The 21,479-nt window shown below is 40.4% G+C and overlaps 1 protein-coding gene across 8 annotated transcripts in view; it reads right to left on the bottom strand.

Moving 5' to 3' along the window:
- celf5a (cugbp, Elav-like family member 5a) overlaps positions 1–21,013 on the bottom strand; it is a 176,511-nt gene extending 155,498 nt beyond the window's left edge. For 3 of the 8 annotated variants that reach the window (XM_044199545.1, XM_044199548.1, XM_044199546.1), the window contains exons 1-2: positions 20,574–21,011; positions 4,175–4,257 (exon numbers count right to left, since the gene is read on the bottom strand). In XM_044199545.1, the coding sequence (XP_044055480.1) occupies positions 4,175–4,257; positions 20,574–20,931 (441 nt within the window). In that variant the 5' untranslated portion in view covers positions 20,932–21,011. Of the gene's footprint in view, positions 1–4,174; positions 4,258–20,573 lie in introns of all 8 variants that reach the window. The other 5 variants (XM_044199549.1, XM_044199550.1, XM_044199551.1 and 2 more) reach the window with 3 other exon arrangements.
- Positions 21,014–21,479: the final 466 nt, after the last annotated feature.

Raw genomic sequence — 21,479 nt, 5'->3', positions numbered from 1 at the left:
GCAAATCAAAATATAATACACTATAATACAGGTAAGACAAATTAAGTACAAAGTGGATATAAGTATAAAAGCTAAAATAAGTGTAAGTACCAAAGTGGATTTAGAGGTTGATAGGTTGATAAGTATGTATGGTATAATAATACAATATAATAATATAAGTAATAAGTAATAGTGCAATAATGAGTACTGTCAAGTTAAGTGTAGCTAATTAAGATGATTAAAAACATGCAAGCATATTCACATACACAAAAGCACTCATATGGTTATGTAATATCAAATGTAGTGCATCTCCATCAGCAGCAAACAAGCACGAAACAGCACACAAATAATATATTCAAGCCTACTGTTGTGGGTGGTGTGTGATCACGGCAAGCTGCCATGTGCACATGTTTTTCTTCCCACCTTTATACACTGCTATCTGTGTCTACATAGGGCTGGCTGCAATGCAAAGCCAGCTTACCACACAGGCACAAACACACACAGCTAATAGAGCCAAGCAACACACACCTGGTAAACTGTCAGAGCTTCTCCTATTCGGTGGCCAAACTTGTGTCAGGCACTCGTGTCCCCAAGGTTCCCATCACACTCCATCGCAGGAATCTATATTCCAGTTCAGTACACTTCCATTAGGCCATACTGTTTCTTTCAGCAGCTAATGTGTAACATGGGGACATGGATAATAACATCTAAGAACACAAGCACTTATTTCTGATAATAAGAGGACGCTGGGTTGTGTGTGGCAACCAGTGCCTCCATCTGAGTGTACACAGACATGTATAACAATCATCTTAAAGTATCTTAAGGATTGTAGAAAGGGTTTCAGTCATAGTCATCTGGACACTGTTTTCAGAATCAAGACGTTTCGGCTCCCATCCGGAAGTCATTCTCAATTGTGAAAAATGGTCCGGGAACTCAGAAGTTTAAGCTACTCTGTGTTACTTAAGCCCTGCCCTCAGGAAGGAATCTCCTCAGGAAGACTCCTTCCTGACGTCGTGATTCTGAAAACAGTGTCCAGATGACTACGACTGAAACCTTTTCTACGATAGAACACTCCTGGACGAATGAGGGACTACACCGTCCTATCTTAAGGATTATAATTAAAGTTATAATCATTAAGATTTTAATTATCAAACTACATTTTTGATACAATTCCTAGCCTGCATTTTTTCAACAATATAAATCCAATGTGTTAGCCTTCTGTATGCCACTCATGCTGCTCTGTATAGTAGTTTTCATTGTTTTGGAGGAGTACACCTTTCCTGCATAGGATTTAAAGTACATACACACACACACACACACGAGCGAATCAAAGAAAACGATTCATGCACATACTAGAAGTATGTGGAAGAAAAAAAGAAAAAAACATTCGATCATGAGTTCAGTACTACCACGTTGGACGACACGGTTGACTTAGTATATTAAAACATGAATCCTCTCAGCCCAGTTTATTTGGGTGCACAGTAAACATACAAGATACATGAGTTGCCACTTAAGGCGTGTCTGCTGTCCTAACGGTTGATACAAGCGTCATTACGAACTGAACTGGGTTTTAAAATTCACTTGCCATTATCAACACTAACCACAGGTGATGCCAAATCAACCAGGACTGAAATCTTACAGGTTATAACTTGTTTTTAAAATATTTTCTCTTCACTGCTCTACCCAAGGACATCACAGCAGACACAGGGTGTGAACCCAGGCCTTCCAGCTGAAGACCCAAAAATTCTAACACTCCATCTCATGAAATTCAAGTGTGTTCATGCTGATGTCCATGTGTATACTGGCTTGTTTGTGTGTGTGTGTGTGTGTGTGTATGTGTGTGTGTGTGTGTGTGTGGGGCTTGTTTGTGGCCAGAGTTCAGCAAAGGGCCCTGCATGAGATTCAGAATAGCTTGTTAGATGGTACAATTTTTATACATGGTGCTACTCATTTGCAACAAGTCCAGCAGGATTTTGATGGTGTGACATGAATTCAGATTCAAACATTTAAAAAACAGATATGGATGAGTAACCACATTGGTCAAACCCCCCCTGCACGAGAGCAGCAATGCATGGGATAATGAAAAAAACGCAGATGTTAATAACTCATAACTCATCTCTGGTGAATTCCTAGTTTACATTAATTACACCATAGCCCCTGGCAAACTGCATATCAAGCAGAATTCTGCAAACAAACAACTGGCATATCTACTTACCATCAAGCAGTGAAGCAACAGGGGTCATATCGCAAAATATTCAGGATCAGGGAGGCTCAAGAGATAAGGGCAGGAGAAGCGATGGGAGGCAGTCAAAGGCACGCACACACATTTTTACACACATACAGAAACACACACAACACACTGCAGCATGGTATTTATCGTAAAATGTCCTGTATGATATTTTCTTTCATATTGTAAATAATTATCTTTCTTTAAATCAAACATTTTTTGTGAATAAATCTCCCCTCAGCTGTTGGTTCATCAGTAGGCGAACAAAGTCTATAAGATGTTTAGCGACACTTGCATGCTACTGCAATTGTGTGAAGCTAGTGTTGTACCTGCTTGTACTATGTGTGGCTGCAGTATTATGGTGTTTGTGTGCGTGAAGTTGAAGGGAACAGCAGGGCAGCCTCGTCTGAGGCTTGACACCCATCAATGTCTGCCTGTTACATTTCTATGACACGCTCTGTCTCAGGAAGAGCAGCGGCAGAAGAGCAATGGGAGAGAGGGGGGAGACGGGAGGATGTGGGGTAGAGGGGAAGTCAGCAGGAGGGCTAAAGCAGGACTGAAAGGTACAAGAAAAGGGTTTTATTTCTCACGAGTGATACGGGGCAACTTAGTCAGTGAATGTGTGTGCATGTGCACGCACAAAAGGAAAAACGTTCAGAGCTTGTGTGTGACAAATACAACATGCAAAGCTGTGTTGGGCAATTCTGTATACACTCTATGTATCATGGCTGTACAGTCATTAAATGTTTTTTTTTTCCTTTAACATTAAGTGATGCTGTTTATGGTAATGTTGTTTATAGCACTCCATTCGGATGATTGTTAAACCTTTCAGAGCCCAGATGGTTTGGAGATCTGCTCTCCTCTCAGAACACACTAAGAAAAGGAGGGGGAGTAGGCAAAAGCATCAGACTTGCCCCTCATTTATACATTCAGCCACATCAACTATTTAATCCCAATGGTAGATCACCCTTACGGACACCCTGCCAGGCTGGCAAGGGGGGGACGGTATTAATGAGGCATGAGAGAGAAACTTACTGGATAGTCAGACCATGGACAAAAACAGTAAAAGAATCAGATAATCCTGCTTTTTAACACATTACTGAACACAGTTATAACTACTCATGAACACAACCTCTGGCATTATGTGAAAGAACTTTTCTTCCTTCCTCTGTCTTCCATCTTATTATTCAAATGCAGAGGAAAAAGGAGGAGAATAACGCCCTCCAGCCTCATGCTTGGCTAATTTGCAGGATAAACGAAATAACTTGTTTCTCAAGAAAGCCACCAGAAAAATGCCCAAAGTTTGTGGCGTGTTGTATTTGCATGTTTAACTGAAACATGTGCCTTTTGGCTGGGTTTCTCAGGCTCTTTCTCTTCTTTCAGGGGGAGGGGTGTGCAGGCCCAATCTGACCATTTTAAGCCACACTGCCTCTGTGGGGAGCCACTTCACAGCACTTCACACAGATGCAGCTATGCACAGAGGTGTACATACTCACACACAAATGCATTAACACCAAAACAATAACAGAAATAATTTCACGTGAATACAAATACCATAAGCACAAATAAACAGGTTATGATTTTCTCTTTATCAAATGAATTATTTCAATATCATTAATATAAGCTCTGTTTGACATTTTTTCTGTTGATAGCACCTTTCCAGAAATGAAGAGATTTTTCATTCTATGCTATTGCTTCAAAAATGAGGCAGAGTGGGTCTGATCAATGCTGGCAATATCCCCTGGAGAACAGACACATGGAAAAGTTGAAACCAGGCCTTCAAAAGGCTGAGCTATTGATTGAATTGCTTTCCAAAGTGTTTTTCAACTCTGGGACTATACAAGAAGAATGCCGGCTGGTGTGCAGCCGAGTGCAGATGGCATGGCTGACCACCATAGAGAGAAAAGAGAGAGTGAGAAGAGGAGGGGAGGCAGACAGATACAGAGAGAAATAGAGATATACACTTACCCCTGGCAGTGTTTTCTGTTCATGGAGGGCGTTCTGGGCTTTGATGGCCGACTCTCGGGCGCAGTAGGTGAGGAATGCACAACCTACAACAGAGTGACACCACATATAAACTTAATTAGAATTCAACATACTTTAAAATCAAAAACAAAGTACAATACATTTAAAAACATTACAAAACTGCAGCAGTTTAAAAGAAATATCAACTAAGAATTTTAGGACAGTGAAAATGAATTAGAAAGTGGAATAAAGATGTTGAGCAATTAACAAAATTAAGAAAACAGATCTGTATAGAGGGTCTCATGAGTTAGTGAAAACACAAAACTCCTTGCAAACATTTCTTGGAATAAACAGAGTCAGATAATGAAAACAGGCAACCGTGCAATACACCAGGCTGCATGTGGACAATTTTCTATGGTGGCATGGGAAGAGGTGAAAAAACAAAACCACAACACAAAAGTAGGAGATGAGCAGAAAATTCTTTGGATGAATTGCCAGGCCCGTCCAGCCTCCCCATCCCTAGTGCCATGTCCTGTCAAAAGCTCCTAGCAGCCTGGCCAGAGTCCCCACCCTGAATGGTTGTGACAGCAGCGGAGACAAAAGAAACAGGACTGCAGGAGAGTTTTGGGGGGTAGAAAAGGAGAGAAGAAGGGATGAGATCAGTGTGGGGATGGAGGAAGGAGGGAGATACTGACAGAGAAGCAGGGAGGACAGGACGTGGTGTTAAAACCCTCCAGGGTGAATGCCTAACTGCAAGACTTCAAGTATGCTGCCATGCGTGCACACACACACACACACATACACACCCTCACAAACACCCACAAAGCACCAATGTTAAGCATGCACATACACACAACACCTGTCAAAATCCCTGAATACACAGAGAAGAGAAGAGGGAAAAAAAGAGAAGAGGCAGGGAGGATGAGACATGGAGAGAAACCAGATGGAGTATTGAGGCAATCATTTTCCCCCTGACTGTCTGAATAAATAGATTTGCTTGTGTTCTATTAATGAGGTTCATATGGGTTACCATGCATCATATTTCTGCCACTCTGAAGATGGTTTACTAGCAGCCACTACATTTTGGATCTCATCTCAACAGCCAAATGTAATCAGTGGGTGGTGATGTATTAAGTATCTTTACACGGATAATATTCCATAATTCTATTCCAATATTCTGTTTTTTCTTGTTGTATATGAGATCACTTCTACCCATCTAAACAATCACCATCCATTTTTGTCATATGCCTGTGCATGTGTACGTTTTTTGCCGTTTCAGTGACCCTTGCACTTTGGCTATGTCTCCACTGTAATCTCTGCAGGACTGCGTCAAAAAGGAGGGCTAAAAACGCCATGTCAGTCATTGATCCATTGATTGACCTGTAACCTGTTTTGCCTTGCTGCTCTAAGCCTAAAAGTGTCGGCACATGTGTGCATGTGTTTGTGCACCTGCTCATTTATGTACAGCGAGCATTTGACTACTCTTATCCAAATCACATTCAATTCTCTCTGTTCTATTTCATGGACCGCCTCCTTTTGTTTGAGACAATCAGTCTGCTTTTCTGTATGAGAAAGACAGATAGTGATGGAGTCTGTCCAGGGTCGTGACCTTTGAGGTTGCTGCCTGTAGCACTGGTGTCACGGTGCAGCCCTCCCCATAGCCTCCCTTGTCGTAGCACCCCTAACCTAATGATTTCCGATGGACACCAAGCCAATCACTCAATCACTCACACTGCTGTCTAATTCCCTTTTTCTCTTCTGCGTCAGCTTGTAAAGAAATACCAAGACTGCGGAAATGTCATTGTTGTTTAAGGTTTTTTTTGTTTGTTTGTTTCACAAATGGTTAAGGGTAATAGGAGGGAATGGCTCCATTTTGGTGGTTGTTTTTCTCTCTTTTTCGCTCTCTCTGGGCTTGTTGTTATTGGTTTACTTGACAAATGCTGGCCCTATCTCTGAATAAGAAACAAGTATTTTGCATTACAATCACAAACACAATTTATTTGTTAATGTGTAATGCATAGGGCACTGAGAATAAATTAATAACAACCACAACACTGGAAAACAAAAGAGAAACATGAACTCCATTTAAATGTGATTCTGTGCTCTTTAATGTATGGCTTAATAAGAATCTGCAGGCCACAGGCGAAAAAGCTTTAACAACTCCATAATTGGAATCCAAACACGTACAAATTGCCAGTGCTGCATTGCATACCAAGTGCAAAAGTGTGAGGGGGGGAGCATGATGAAATTGTTTGAAACACAACAAAAAGCCACTGTAATCAGAGCCTGCTGACACAGCAATGGGGGAAGCCTTCCCATTGTGAGGAGATGATCCTCTGCATCATCTGATAGAAACCTAAAGCAGCCTTATCTCACACATTGGTTTGAGCTCCAAAGAGAAAAAATTCTCCCTCCTCTCTTTTCTCCGTTCCCGAATTCTTTCTCTTCGCCAATACCAACTCCACTCCTCTTGTCTCCCATTTGTTAATGATATATTTTTAAGTGTGCGTTGGTGCGTGTACTGGGAAATAGGGCTGAGTCCATTTCCACTGTGTTGAATTGGCATGTTATTTAGGAGTCTTCCATGGAAGAGAGAGAGTGAGTGGGTGGGTGAGAAGGAGAGAGAACGAGAGAGTGAGTAGTGGAAGATACTGTATAGCTGTGGCGACAGCAGCCATTTACATTCACCGTGATAGGCTCTCCATTACCAAAACTGTGTGTCTGTTGAGCATGTGTCAAGTATGTGTGTCTAAAGCAGCACAGTAGGATATTCTGCTAATTGTTTTGTCAAGTTTACATGTCCTGTTGATAAAATTCATGTATACTCAAACACTCACACACACACACACATCTGATCCTGGTACTTTCTCTTACCATGTCTAAGCACTTACTTATTCACACACTTATTCAATTAATACACTGTGTCCCAATTCCATATTACATACTTAGAGTGTACAGTATGTACTCTATAAAATGATCATTTTTGTAGTTAGTATACTACAAATCAATGTACTGTTTTGTACCAACAGGAAATTATATTTGAAAGATGAATGAAAGACTTTTGTTGACAGACATCACTTCACCACTGCCAATGTAAAGAGAAGGTTAAATGGTTTTCCAAAGGTTTAATATTTCATCTTGTTCCAGCAGCTCCTCAAGTTCCTTTATACAAGGCATCGTGGGACAATAATGTCCATAAACATCACATACAAAAATCAAGCTGATTTTGAATGCAAACTTACATCTTTGAGTAAATGTCATTTTCTCACATTTTGTCATCCATTACCATAATCAAAACCTGCTTAAAATTACAATATAGTATCGAACTGGGACACAGCTTTTGACTACTCAGCTGTCACATGACTAGATATAAACACTGGACCTTTACACACAAATGTACATGTATGCAGTCAGAAATATGAACACACAGACACACATATATGAACATACAACATACTTATTACATGTATTATATGTTTCACTGTGCTCACCTTCTTTCTCACACACACAAAGACCGAGACAAGACCCAAATACTGATGAAATACATGCCTCAATCACCTCTGTTTAAGAAACCTATTTGCCATACAGAATGTCAATACTGGACAACTCTGCAAAAATCGGACAAAATTTGTGTCCTGCAAATATTAAGACATGGTCACGGCTATGAAAATGAAATTCTGCTCTCATCATCACGGTTACAGTAAAGGATAGCCAACACTGAAGTCCACACTCTTACTTTTCCCTGAATAGCACTAGACCTCTATTTGCACTGGTAATCACGAGGGGGCATAGTGCTTTTTGGACTCACGTCACCAAGATAAGTGACGCCTTTTAACATGTTGTTCCTGTTATATGGAATCATGGGCTCTGAGCACAGTTGCTCATGGTCAGCTACGGTGCAGGTACAGTATCCCGAATTTGGCACATAAGCAATGTGCTTTATGAAAACCAATTTTAAAACTACTGATATTTTGCCCCCAAAATAAATACATCCCTGTCTCTCATGCAATTCCATAAATAATCTAGAGTGTGTATTTGTAAAGACAAAAATTGCAGGACCTAAATGGTAAATAACCACATAACCGTTAGGGTGCACTGTCCTATCACTGTGGTAGGCAGGTAAGGGAAAACCTTACCTTACAAGTCACCTTTGACTGGGTAGGCTCACCATCAACATCAATCAAACTCACAAACCTGTCTTGCATAAATTAAAGCCAGAGTTTACTATCATTCATAAATTACCTTACAGGGCTATTGGGAATATAGGCATAAAACCAATTCTCTTGGAAAAACAATACACATATAAATCAATACAATAACCTTTACTATAATTAACAATAAACATTACAATCTACTAACTTCTCCTTTAACTCAAAAATACATAGGCTAAATGTTGTCCCAATTTAAACTAAAGTATGTAAGAAATAAAACTGTATTCAACAGTTATCTATTTCTTTGTAAATCCAAATCACTGTATTAGTGCAAAGACATGTGTGACAAAACTTCTCTATATTTACCAGCTACCTAAAGTTACAGCAGGTTACAACAGTGCAACACACAATTGCACACACACGGGACACACATAAAATATTTCAACTCCCTGACAGTTAGCTAACTGCACTGCTCCCTGGCCAAAAATGTTATTAGTCAGACACCCATTTAGCTTATGTCACTTTTAGCATCGCCGGCTAATGGCGTACAATTCATTTACTGGTTTACTATCATGACTCAAAAACATCAACAGCTTTCACAAGACGTATTTTGGTGAACAGATCCTCCTTAGCAACAGCTATGACCTAGCAACAGAGTAGAATCTTTCTTTACACATTTGACAAAACTGCAATGGATAATGACTGTGTTAACAACATTCATCATTGTTCAGGTACAGGTCGTCTCTCCACACACTGGCACCTTGCACACAAACGCGCCGCCCTCGGAGGCTGTTTTCACCTTATTTGCTAAGTTAAATTCAAATTAGCTTCATTGGCATTGTGTAAAAGTTGCGTTATTGCTACAGCTAAACTACCTATTGTTGAATAATTACGTTTTTACACAACAAAACAAAGTAGATAATCACAAGATAACTACTCCTTTAACAAATCAAAGTGCTGTTTCTCAAAGACAGATAACCTTTGAAATCTGAAGGTCATTCATTTATATGATTTATTATGATGAATGATTTCCTTTGTTTGCTGGTATTGCTAATATCCATATCTGTGATGTTTTTTGGCAGGAATCCACCAACATTTGAATCTGAGTTTGGTACTTCTTGTATTTGTGCAGTTTTTTGGAAATTTTCTTTGATAACATTTCACAAGAAACTAATTACCTCAGCAGTGAATGATATTTATACATGCTAGTAGGACAATGGAGAGATGTCGCTATAGCGACTAACAGTTACAGGCTGTGGCGTCAACGGCAGGAGCTTAATATAAACATTCTACATCTACATTGGCATTGGGCATAAATTGTATACTGCAGAATCGTCAAATACGAATGCAAGTCCTAGGAGACTGGGCTGGTTTAAACCACAACCTCTCTCTTTTCACTCCTCCTTTCATACCCTCTTTGCTCCCTTTTCTCCATCTCCTTGCCCCAGAGGAGTCAAACTGCCCCCGGTGTTATAAAAAAGCGTGAACTTGTTCTCAATGTGGCATTTCCTTGGCCAAAAAGTGTGAAGGTAGCAGAAACCAAGCCAGTCCTGGCACCAGTCTCGCCTGCTCCCTCACACATCATTTGCACTCTTTGGAAAATGCTATCACTGTGGGTAGATTACTTGCTTACTTCATTTACTGCCATGTGGGGCTCCAGGGGAACTGATAGCCTTTCAGAGGGGTTGGGAGCTGAAACACACATCATCAGCACTGATACAATGTGATTATGACCTGAATCATTGCCAGCCAGGGAGGCAGGAGGCTCAGTGGCGCAGATTGACCGTGAGGGGGGTAATCAGTCTGGTCTCGGAGAAGCTTTTAACTCATATAATCACTCCCTCACCTTTGAAAAAAAGATCCTCACTCTGTTCACACACTCAAACAATCATGCCAATGTTAAGAGAGGAGGAGGACAGATTGAAGGAGGACAGACAGAGAGGTATAATAAAGAAGGGCTAGAGCATGGAGTTGGCAGGGACTTTCCAAAATGCTCTCACTCATTGTTCTGACAACAATATTTTCTCTGCCCAGGCCTAATGGGCTTGTAATGAGCGCTGTAATATAAGCAGTAGCCTAGCGTAACCTGTAAACCTTAATTAAGTCAGACAGCCACCTTAAAGAGAGCCAGCGACTGTGCTCAGTCACCATCTCATGATCCTGAAGCTGACTACACTCTTCCATCACTCCTTCATCAATCTCTCCATCCCTTCATCTCTGCTACATCCAGCTCCAAATCCTCCTCCACTTCTCCTTTCACTACCCCTTCCATCATCCCTTCACCTTGAGCAATGGCTGGGGGAGGATGAACGTCGCAGAGCGCTGAGGAGCATTGGTGTCCATCATGAGGGCAAGAAAAAAGTCCCCAGACCCTCCCTGGTATCCTCTCTGACCCCTGAGTAGGAGACCTCAGCCATTGATTTGTTGCTACTCGCTCACATAGACTACACTAGCCATCAAGCAGCAGTCTAACAGATCCATAGACAGCACATCCCAAAGGACTCCATGTGTGAACATGTGTATTTGCAGGACATATACATGCACATGTTATGGTGTAGCGTGCATTGCCTAATGAGTGTGACAAACGCAATAAATTCTTTCTGAAAGGCTCTGTATATATTTCAGGATCGATATTGGGGGCAAAGAAGCCATCATAACAGTGAAGAGAGATAGACTTTGACACCTTAACACTCACAATCTATTGTGTGGCTCTGAGGTTAAAGAGTTCTCTCAGGGCACAAGTGGTTCTTCATATATAATACAACTGTAGAGTATTTCTCTCGAAAGCTGACATATGTACTTTTGGCTATATTCTGTAGGCGTAGCAGCATTAGGAAGGATGAAAACAGTAATACAGTTCCAACTAGTTCCTGATAAAGTTCCAAAGATAATGCTGTTTGGCGGTAGGCGCAGTTTCCAGAGGTGACGTGACAGATTGCAACTGGCCGCCCAGCCCCAAGTTGGCCAGAACTCTTTCAATATGTGGTTCTGGATAACACTTAGGATACAGCACTTTGGCATCTTCTACCGTACTGGAGCCTTTAAATTAAGCCTTGGCTTTTGTAGACTATCTTTGCACTTCATCCCTCTTCTGCTATTAAAGCCAAGGTGATCTATAAATACATCTAGGGGTCTGCATCCCTGATGAGCAAGCTAATTGACACTGTTAATGGATGGAGTTGCACAGAGCTGTAAATAATGTGTAGGTTCACACTTACTGCCTCCTGCCCTGCTACTTCTGGGAGGGCAACGAGAGTTTACCTGCCAAGTCCCGTCTCTCCAGCCTGTCGTCCCTCCCTCCCTCCCCAGCAAAGTCTGGCCAGGAATTTTCACAGAAATCAATAAAAGTTTCTCTGAGCCCCCCGTCAAAGTCAGAAAACTGCATCTCCTCCTTTTCATGTACTATAACAACTTCTTGGAAAAACAAACAAGATCAAGCAAAAGGAAATAATAAAATCACTTTCACTTGGCTCACACCCATTGCTTACTGCTGTATATAGTACATCACAGCGCACTATGTTTCCACTGACGCAAAGTCTTAATTCAGTGTTCAGTGTACCTGATAAGCATATTTGATGGAATATTCCTAACAATGTTTGTCCTCTTTCGAAAGGTGAAAGGCATTTAAACCATTGAGACAGATCAATTGATCATAGCAAAACCACAATCATAGATGACTGGCAGCTGCAAACTGACTAGACTAAGAGACAGATCAGGTTTTCAGTCACTTTGATTTTAGATACCTTTAAAGACAGCGCTTCAAAGGCCCAGAGGTTGCTCGGATGCAGTGATTGAAAGAGGAATGAGGAAGAAAGACGTGAGGAGAAAAACCTCTGCCTGACTATACCACACACACACACACACACACACTTCTTCGTTATACTGCTATACACGGGCCACCTTGAGAGGAATCATTAATTGCACATGGATTTATAAACAAACTTGTAATGAGAACTCTGCTTCATATAGTTGTTCTTTCCATTCAATGCATGTAATGAATGGAGAGCAGCATCCTGTATTCCAAACACATATTTTCAATTATGCCCTGCATGCCAAAAAATACAACTTTGCGTCCTTGTCCCAGCTTTCTTTCTTTCTTTCTTTATTTATCTCATGTCACCACTGAGCCGGAGAAGAGGAATAATTAACACTAATGGTCTGACTAACAAGCAGGCACCAGGGTGTTAATTGCATTGACGTATATTTCCAAGTAACCACATTCAGCCCAGTGGGTTCCAGAAATACTGTTTTACTAATGACCAAACAAGAAATAGATAGATAGATAGATAGATAGATAGATAGATAGATAGATAGATAGATAGATAGATAGATAGATAGATAGATAGATAGATAGATAGATAGATAGATAGATAGATAGATAGATAGATAGATAGATAGATAGATAGATAGATAGATAGATAGATCAGAAGAATGGCAAAGAAAGAACTCTCAAATGAACCCAAAGAGCAGACGAAATAGATATGAGAACCCATCAGCTATTAATTAATTTGAGTAGTCTTTTTTAATTAAGCCAGATCTACCGTTGAATCTCGAACCACAGAACGGGTGCCGTGTTGGAACTCATATAAAGTCCACATACTCTGCTCATTAAACCACGTTAACATTTAATCATCAAAAAAGAAAAACAAATTCCATCTTTCATCTGTGTCTTCTGCACTATTTGGCATACAGTTTGCTTGTATCACATTAAAAAATGTGGATGTGATAAATCTCCAGTACAAAGCCCTTGACCAGTTTGTGTCTTTGGCAATAAAGCACAGAGACTGTTAGCTACAGTGTCGCTGCTTCAGTGGGAAAGATAGATGGAAGGAGTGAGGGGAGAGATGGCTGCATGATGGAAGAGCTGGGGTGTATGTGTGTGGGGGGGGGGGACACGGCCCTACAGTTGCCCACAGATGCTTCCTCTGTCTCTCCCTCATTTTCTCCCTCCTTTTGAGCACAGTATGGGAGCAGTCTTTTGGGGGAGGCTGGCAGGCAATCAGTGATGTCATGCCAGCAGTGCAGCGATGGCAGCTTAACCTATTTTCGGAAATACCACAGAATTTCTATTTATAACCGTGCTGAGCAGCATGTATCTTCACACATCCCTCACAGACCTGAGCATTCATAGACATTTTCAAATCTAAAATCCCCAACTTGTGTCTTCATCACTATTGCTTAATATCTGTAGGAAAAAGGTCTTGATGCCAATAGTATTGCAGTCACAACTGCCATTTAGGGAGGTAATGTGATGTATGTTGTCAAAATACAGACATTTTTAGCATCTTTTAGTCTGTTATTAAAGCTAATATAAGCATTTTTACTGATGCATACATTGGTCATTTAGGAATAATAAAAGCCATAAAATAGTAAATCGCTTCTAAGTCCAGTGGTAGAAGTTGTTGTATTTGCACTAGCAGCAGCAGTAGTAATACTGGAATAAGTATTAGTAGTGTTACTAGAGGGATTTTCTCATGTTAAAAGCTTATACATCTGCCAAACTTGGCCTCTGCTCCTCCTCTTCCACCCTCCATCAATCCCGCCCTCAGGTGTCCAAACGGCTCTCAACCTGTCACAGGGATCCTCCATGTCCCAAGCTGAGCCATCACTCTACTCCCCCACTGCCTTGGGATAAAAGCAACTATTTGTTTCTGCATCTCTGACAAACACTTTATCTTTCCCCCTTCACTTATCCATCTGTCCATACATCCATTGTTCTGTGCCCATGTGTCAGTCTGTCATTAGCCTTGTGGGCCCTGCTGCATACATGTGCCATCCTCCCTGTCCAATTTGATTGAGTGACAGTGCTAAGTCATATCCACACAGCTTTGTGTTTGTGTGCGCTCTCAGGCAGATACATATATGACATGTATGCTTTGTTCATTCACACCAGCATCAAGGGCTGAACCATTTGGTAATCAGGGAGATGTTACAGCTTGACTAATCTGTGATTGTTTTTTGGCCAAAACATGGGGGTTACCGAGCCTTCCAAGGGCACACTACTATAAGGCAAGACAAATAACTTATTATTTTCCAGGCTTGTACAAGGCTTTATCGCATGAGTTCTCCTGAACCATTCCAAAATAGAGAGGGATTATCACAAAACATTGCATTAAAATCTCCTCTCTCCCCTCTCCCTTGTTATTTCATTTTCCTTCTAAAATGAATCTGTGCCCAGCCAGGCTCAAACACAACATTAAAGAGCGCATGCTATTCTAACAGAAACCACCAACCCCCTCCTCCCTTGCTCCCTCCTTTTTTCCCTCTGTGCCTTTATAACCCCCCATAAAAGTACACTCTGCTCTGTAGGCAATGGCACTTTCTGCTAAGCTACCCATACAAAATAGATAGGCTTCTATCCCTCTATTTAGACTAAGGAAATAGCTGTGACCTTTTGTGCGCCTTGTTGTTCACATCGGTAGATCGACTCTACCCTCTTCTAAAGGTAGGAGTCGATGTGACCTACAACACACCACACCAAAAATAATTCAACCCAGAATCCTCTCTTTAAATTTTGAAAACACTGTCAGCACAGCCATAAAAGGTAGAATAACGTTTCCTAACAAATCTAGTAAATTCAAATTTACCTCCTTTCTTGATGTATCAATTATATCAGCAATATTTCTTAATAGTTTAGTAATTTAGAGCTTGACACAACATCATTGGTAATTTTTTAAATGCCAAGACAGAATAACAAATGGATTTACTTCCAGGTAGCCAAGTGATGAAAAACCTTTTAAAGTGTCTTTAACCCTTAACACCCATGCCATTACAATCATGCCTCCAAACATGACACTGTCCACACAAACCACCACAGAGCTTCATTTGGTCCATTTAATGAAATACACATCCAGTGTATAGTTTCATAAAGTGTCTAAGTGATGAAATTGGTCCATGTTTTCCCTTAGACCTCACAGTACATCTTCCCATACCTGTCTCTGCTCCAGGCACCCATTAAGAGCAAACATTCCAGAAAGGTCATGAAATAACGGCACTTCCAACATACTGAAAGCATAATATACAGCAAGCCATAATGAATGTTGCATTGGAGCAGGAAATCAATCCATCTGAAAGGCTCTCTCGGGCAGGGATTAAGGGGAAAGAGGCAGATACAGAATAAAAGCCAGGTGAGTTTGGTGTGCGGACACTAACCTCCAGCAGGTTGTCGGCATCTGAGATTGGCAATCTCCTTGGAAAACCAACAGAAAAGAGGAGAAGAGAGAGGGAGGCAGCGCTCCTCATCCTGATGTCAAGGCCCATAGCGCCTGTCAGTACCAGTTGAGCTGCTGCATCTTTTATGAGGAAAGCCCTGTTGCTTATTACAATATTTACAGATGTTTAAAGATTGCGAAGCGGGTGTTGTTACTGCATTAGCTTGGCTCGGTGGCCTTCGCTCACTAGCCCTGACAGAAGATTTTATTCAAGATTTGTTAAATCGAATCACTGCGCAGAACTGCAAGGAGCCTGTGAATTGTTTTTCCTGTGTCTCAGTGTTCACATACTCAGCTGAAATGGAATAAATTCCTTCATGAAATTGTTTAATTCCATTAGCAACCATACAATGGTCATACTGCCTATGCTACACTGATGTCTGTGAAATCAGTAATATCATCACAGCATTTTGTGTATGTACCCTCCATGTCACTTCTACAGCTCTGTTTATGGTCTGTAAGTGAATTTATCCCATCTGTTTCCTCAGGGGGGATGCTGTCCTACAGCAGTGCCGTGATCTTTGACACTTTCCATAAGGCATACACAATATGGAGACGTGCAGATGCACTCACACTTCTGTCATATCAAAGAGGAGAGAGAGACTTCAACAAACCAGTGTGCACTTTAATCCATGCTACAGCCTTTCAGGTATAATTTTATGTCGGAAAACTGCAGTCTCATATGAATACCATGTGCTATGTTCCTACTATTCCTGTTTCCTTCCTTTTCTCCTTTTTATCGCGAGGACAACCCACAGAGGAACATTATCCATCAGACCAGCTCCGAGGGGGAAAAAATAAAAACTGGAATAAATATTTCATTCGATTATTCTGTGATTTAATGTGCTTCTGCTCGGCTCGGGTATAAGGCAATATCTCTGGTCCATTCATAAATGCAAACACAATGATACCTGACAATAGCTTAATATTGATACCAGGGCTGTGTTGGTCGGCAGATTGAAGCAGCGTAGGGATTGCTTTGTCTGTCTGTCTGTCTGTCTGCTGTGCTGAATCACACCTGCAGAAAAAAAACTATTTTCTTCCCTCTCTTTCTCTCTCATTCGAGTGCATGTTACTTAATTGCACGAGGGAAGATTGGTCATCTCAACCAAACTCATAGGATAAAATCTGTCCAGACAAACAGCAATTCCACAAAAATCTACACTGAAACAGATTCAGCATTGCTCTGAGTGCTTTTCGTGTATACATCCAGTTTTTCAAAGCTGAACTGTCAATTTGGACAAAACTAAATAAACAGCAACCTAAACACATTAAATAAATGTAAGCCTTAAGGCCGATTAAAGCCTAGGTTCTGCATATATGCATGTGCATAAACATGCATGTCTGTGTGTTGTGCATGTGCAGTAAGTGGAAGCTAATTAGAGCCAAAGGGAGAAGTTTTCACAGTCTGTGATAAATTCAACATCAGGAAATCCTCTACCTATTAATACCAATTGGGCGACAATAATTGGCAGGCCATCGACAGCGTGGGCAGAATTAATCATTTGAAGAGGCAGACTAGACTGAATTTTTAATTGGCAGAGGCAGCCACTGTTTAGGGAGGCAACCAGCTGATCACCCAAGAGACTGCTGCTTCAGACAATGCACATTTGCTAATCCTCTTGAGTCAAGTTATTATGGCCATGCATTATTATCACGCTTTACAAACTAATTCCATGTTTTCCCTCATGGATTATCAAGGGGGGAAAATAGTTGCATAAGAAAAGAGGAAATAATAAACACACAAAGCACAATGTGGATGAAATGAAAATCAAAATGACAGAATAAGTGCAGGGAAAATAAATGCACAACACACAGAGTGATGAAAATAATGTGTGTGTGTGTGTGTGTGTGTGTGTGTGTGTGTGTGTGTGTGTGTGTGTGTGTGTGTGTGTGTGTGTGTGTGTGTGTGTGCACTTATTCCTCTGTCCATCAGTGTATTTGTCAGTCTGAATGTGCCTCTTTGATGGTGCTGTTCCAGTGTTTCTATCAGGAACTTATAATCCTTTTTTTGCTTAATAACAGCATTAACTATAAAATAACCTCATCAGAGATCAATGACACATTAGGGTTTGATTATGTTTTGTTAATTGTGTGGCCTGGATTCATTACATTTTAAGCCATTTCAACAGTACTTATATACAATGTATTAGATTTTTGTGAGTTAATGAATAAAGGTAAAAATTCACTTTGAGAAGTGCATTTAGAAATAAGTTTATATAATTTCTACTCAGATCGGAAAGATGACCTCATCAACCTGCATTTAAACAAGCTAATGTCTTAGATTTTTTTGGTTATTTATTAAACAGTAACAGAATTCATGATTGACATACAATAGCTATAAGATATAATATTTTTTTCTACTTCATACATTTTTCTAAAAAGAGGATTTCACTTTGTTACACAGCTCTGTAGAATTTGAGTTTTGTATTTCAAGCTGACAAGGGACCTGAGAGAAGAGATCATTTAAAATGAATACAAACAGCACATGTAGTACTGTACTGTTTTTTCCAGTTGTTTATCTTTACCACCAGAGCATGAATGATGTAATCATTGACGAAAGTTATTATAATAATATGAAAAAAACAGACAAGAAATTTTTCAAATACAAAAAAACAATCTATATGAGAAAATAATTCACTATATTTATGCTAATAATAAGCTACTGATTTTATTTCATAGTTATAATTGTGCCATATGTGTCACTTGAATTATGTACAGATCTATCAAAGCTCTATTTTCTGTCCATGGAAATACATCTAAGAGCCTAAATTGTCTTTTCCCCGACACCATGATCAGGCGACAATCACTCAAGAGCTAAATACTGCAATCATTATGCAACACAGGGCAATGACATTTTAGTATATGTATGCACACACATGAACACGCAAACACATACCGATGAATGCCAAATGAGTGCTACACTGAAAGAAATGGCTTCCCTTCTACACACTGACAATATCAACTGTAGAATCAGGAGCGTTTGCCATCCAGGTATGTGGCTTCATGAAATATGTGGCTAATAGAAGCTATGATAGTATAATCGAATGCTACATCCAGTATGAAATCTTCATAAAGCTAAACATAAATAAATAAATTGATCTACATGTGATCGCAGAGATTTTGTAGACTGGATCAGATATTTTAGATCACCAGCTAATTTCAACATGAGTATGCACATAAAAATAAAAATCTAATATATATATATATATATATATATATATATATTGATTTGTAGGATTTTCTTTGGTTTTTGTTACTTTAATTTCCTTTATCATAATCCTTTTTAAAGTTACTTGTTTGTTGTGTCTTCTGTCATTAAAACTGTGCAATCAACCCCAGGATTTCAATCCATATTAATGAATATATATAGGGCAAAAATAAATCCTTCTGTTTTTGATACGGCCTCAATACAAGGGCTTTGTGACAGTTGTGGACAACCTTTGTAATGGTAACAAATGTAATATCTTTTGATGGTGATTCTATATGTCATAGAAGACATGACGTTGTTTGCAAATGGCTTTTACATTATTGATACAGATTGTCATTTGTCTTTTCTAAATGTCACTGCAATAAAAGGCTTATCTCCTGTACTAACATCTTTCACATGTCAACATCTGCTCTGCAGGAGTGCAAGATGAGGAATCCAAAGGGGGGGAAATTTAATTTAGAAAGAGGCTTTTTTATTTGTTTGTTTGTTGTTGTTGATAGTCATGGTTATGTTTTTGGCCTGTGAGATCTACGGGGCATTTTTAGAAACACGGATATGAAAGCACATATTAAACCATAAATGTTGTGCAAAAGAATAAAGCATGTCACAACTCTTGTTCAGACAGTGTTGGTTTTTCCTCCCTTTGAATCATGGATATGGTGTTGCAAACAATATCAACAGTGTATTGGCCCAACATGTGGAAATTATGATTCCAGTATAACTAATATTTATGATCCTGGTCACAGTCATTATTATCATGGAAGTCTCCTAATGTATGTAAATGTCACTGCTTATGGTTCATGTCCAACCTGGCTGAGTGCAAATGAAATGTAATCAACAAAACTGAAGTTGGTTGAAAGTGATGATGATGATGGTGGTGGTGGTGGTGGTGGTGGTGGTGATGATGATGATGATGATGCTGATACTGACGCCTAACGTGGATCGACTGTGATGGGAGCCCCGTATTGCGAAATGGTTTTCCCACCCAGGCAGTGATGTACACCATACATCCTTCATGACCAACTTCATTATGGAAGGTGGAAGTTGTCACTGTGTATAGTGAGCTGAGTGGATTTACACCCTCTGCCTTCCATTTCAGCAGAAGCAGCGCAGCATCGCTGCCCCACTCTCCGTGGCGACGTCCGTCATCTTGCGACAGTTCTTGCGCCCTTTGGAGACATCGTGGAATTGAACTGATTTCGCGGTATCGGGTTTGCACCCAGCCCGCCCCATTCGCACATGGGGACATGTTAAAGAAAGAATATGGATGAATAAATGATGCCGCCTCTCCGCAAAAGACGGGACTGGCAAGAGAAGGCTCTTTAAAAATGCATCCTTTGCAAGAGCCTCTGCCCCACTTAAGAGCGCGTTAAAAAATACTGTTCAGTTGCGATAAAATATAGAACATGGCCAACACAGTTTGTCACTCTGTCATTTGTGATACTGCAAGCGCTCATAATATTTGTAAATCTCCCATTTTGGTGGTCCGTGTGAACAAAACATGTGGAATTATCAAGATGGAAATACAAACGCTCTAAAATATCAGGCTGTCAAAAAAATAATAAGAACTTGTGCTTTATGGGCTAAGCAATCACAACTGGGACAAAATGACAAACCTCATGAATGTTAGATGAAATATTTAAGCAATGAAGTACATGATGATTTTCTGAATTGTTTAGAATAGACTGATATCATATCTGACAAAAATGTAAAAAGAAAAAAAAAAGTGACAAATATCTATATTTTTCGCGTTCAGAGTACAAAAGGTACAGGTAATAATAAGCAATTATTATATGGGCCTCGTAGTCATTTGAGGGGCGACACGTTACCTTTGTGCATGCCGGTGTATCGGTCCTTGAGAACTGTCAGTTCGTGGATTTTCCCAAACTGTTCAAACAGGGGTTTGAGGTCTTTTTCTTCCAAGTTCCGCGGTATCTGCCCGATAAACAGCTTAATTGCATCTTGGTCTTTCATGTTGCCGCTCTCCGGATGAATTGAAATGGGTTCTGACCCGTTCATGGGTTTCGGGAATGTGATCTGAGGATACTGGTGCTGATGTGGGATAAGTAATAGTGGTTGTTGGGTCGGTGGTGCCCCCGGTCCGGTGAAAACCAGGCTGGAGTGAGCGGGCTGGGGCTGCTGTGGATGGTGCTGCCTTCTTGTTTCAGTCTGAGTGAATCTGGCCATTCTGAGCTGGGAGCAGAGTGGATAATAATGACAACACACACACACACTGTGAGAGAGCAAGCACTCAGCTGGAAACCAGGCTGACTTTCTATCCGACACACAACACACACGCACACACAGTACAAGGCAGAGGGAGGGTGATAGTGGCGGAATAAGCGCGCAGGAGCGATATTAGACACTCTGGAGCGACTCCCAGTGTCAGTTATGAAGTACTTCAATTTAGGAAAGGCAGTTAGGCCAATAGGCTGGCAAGTATTGTTTTGAAATGTGGGCTCTGACCAGCTTTTTTGAACATGGCTGAGCATGTTTGTAAAATACTTTCCTTCTAAACAGTGGTGGAAGTATACTGCAAATCCTTTATTTTAGTAAAAGCAGCAACACAATGGAAAATATTCCATAGGCCTTTTCCACAGCAGACATTTTGACTTGTCATGGCAGGAAAAGCACAGGCTTTACTGCTAACATTAACGATGGCTCCTTTCAATTTAAGTGTCCCAGTAAGTATTATTTAAGTAAAATCTACAAAGTTACTGCAGTGGTTGACATTT

This window comes from Siniperca chuatsi, linkage group LG6 (genome assembly GCF_020085105.1).
Source record: "Siniperca chuatsi isolate FFG_IHB_CAS linkage group LG6, ASM2008510v1, whole genome shotgun sequence".
In the NCBI taxonomy this organism is placed as follows: Eukaryota; Metazoa; Chordata; class Actinopteri; order Centrarchiformes; family Sinipercidae; genus Siniperca; species Siniperca chuatsi.
This window is presented reverse-complemented; position numbering and strand designations above follow the sequence as displayed.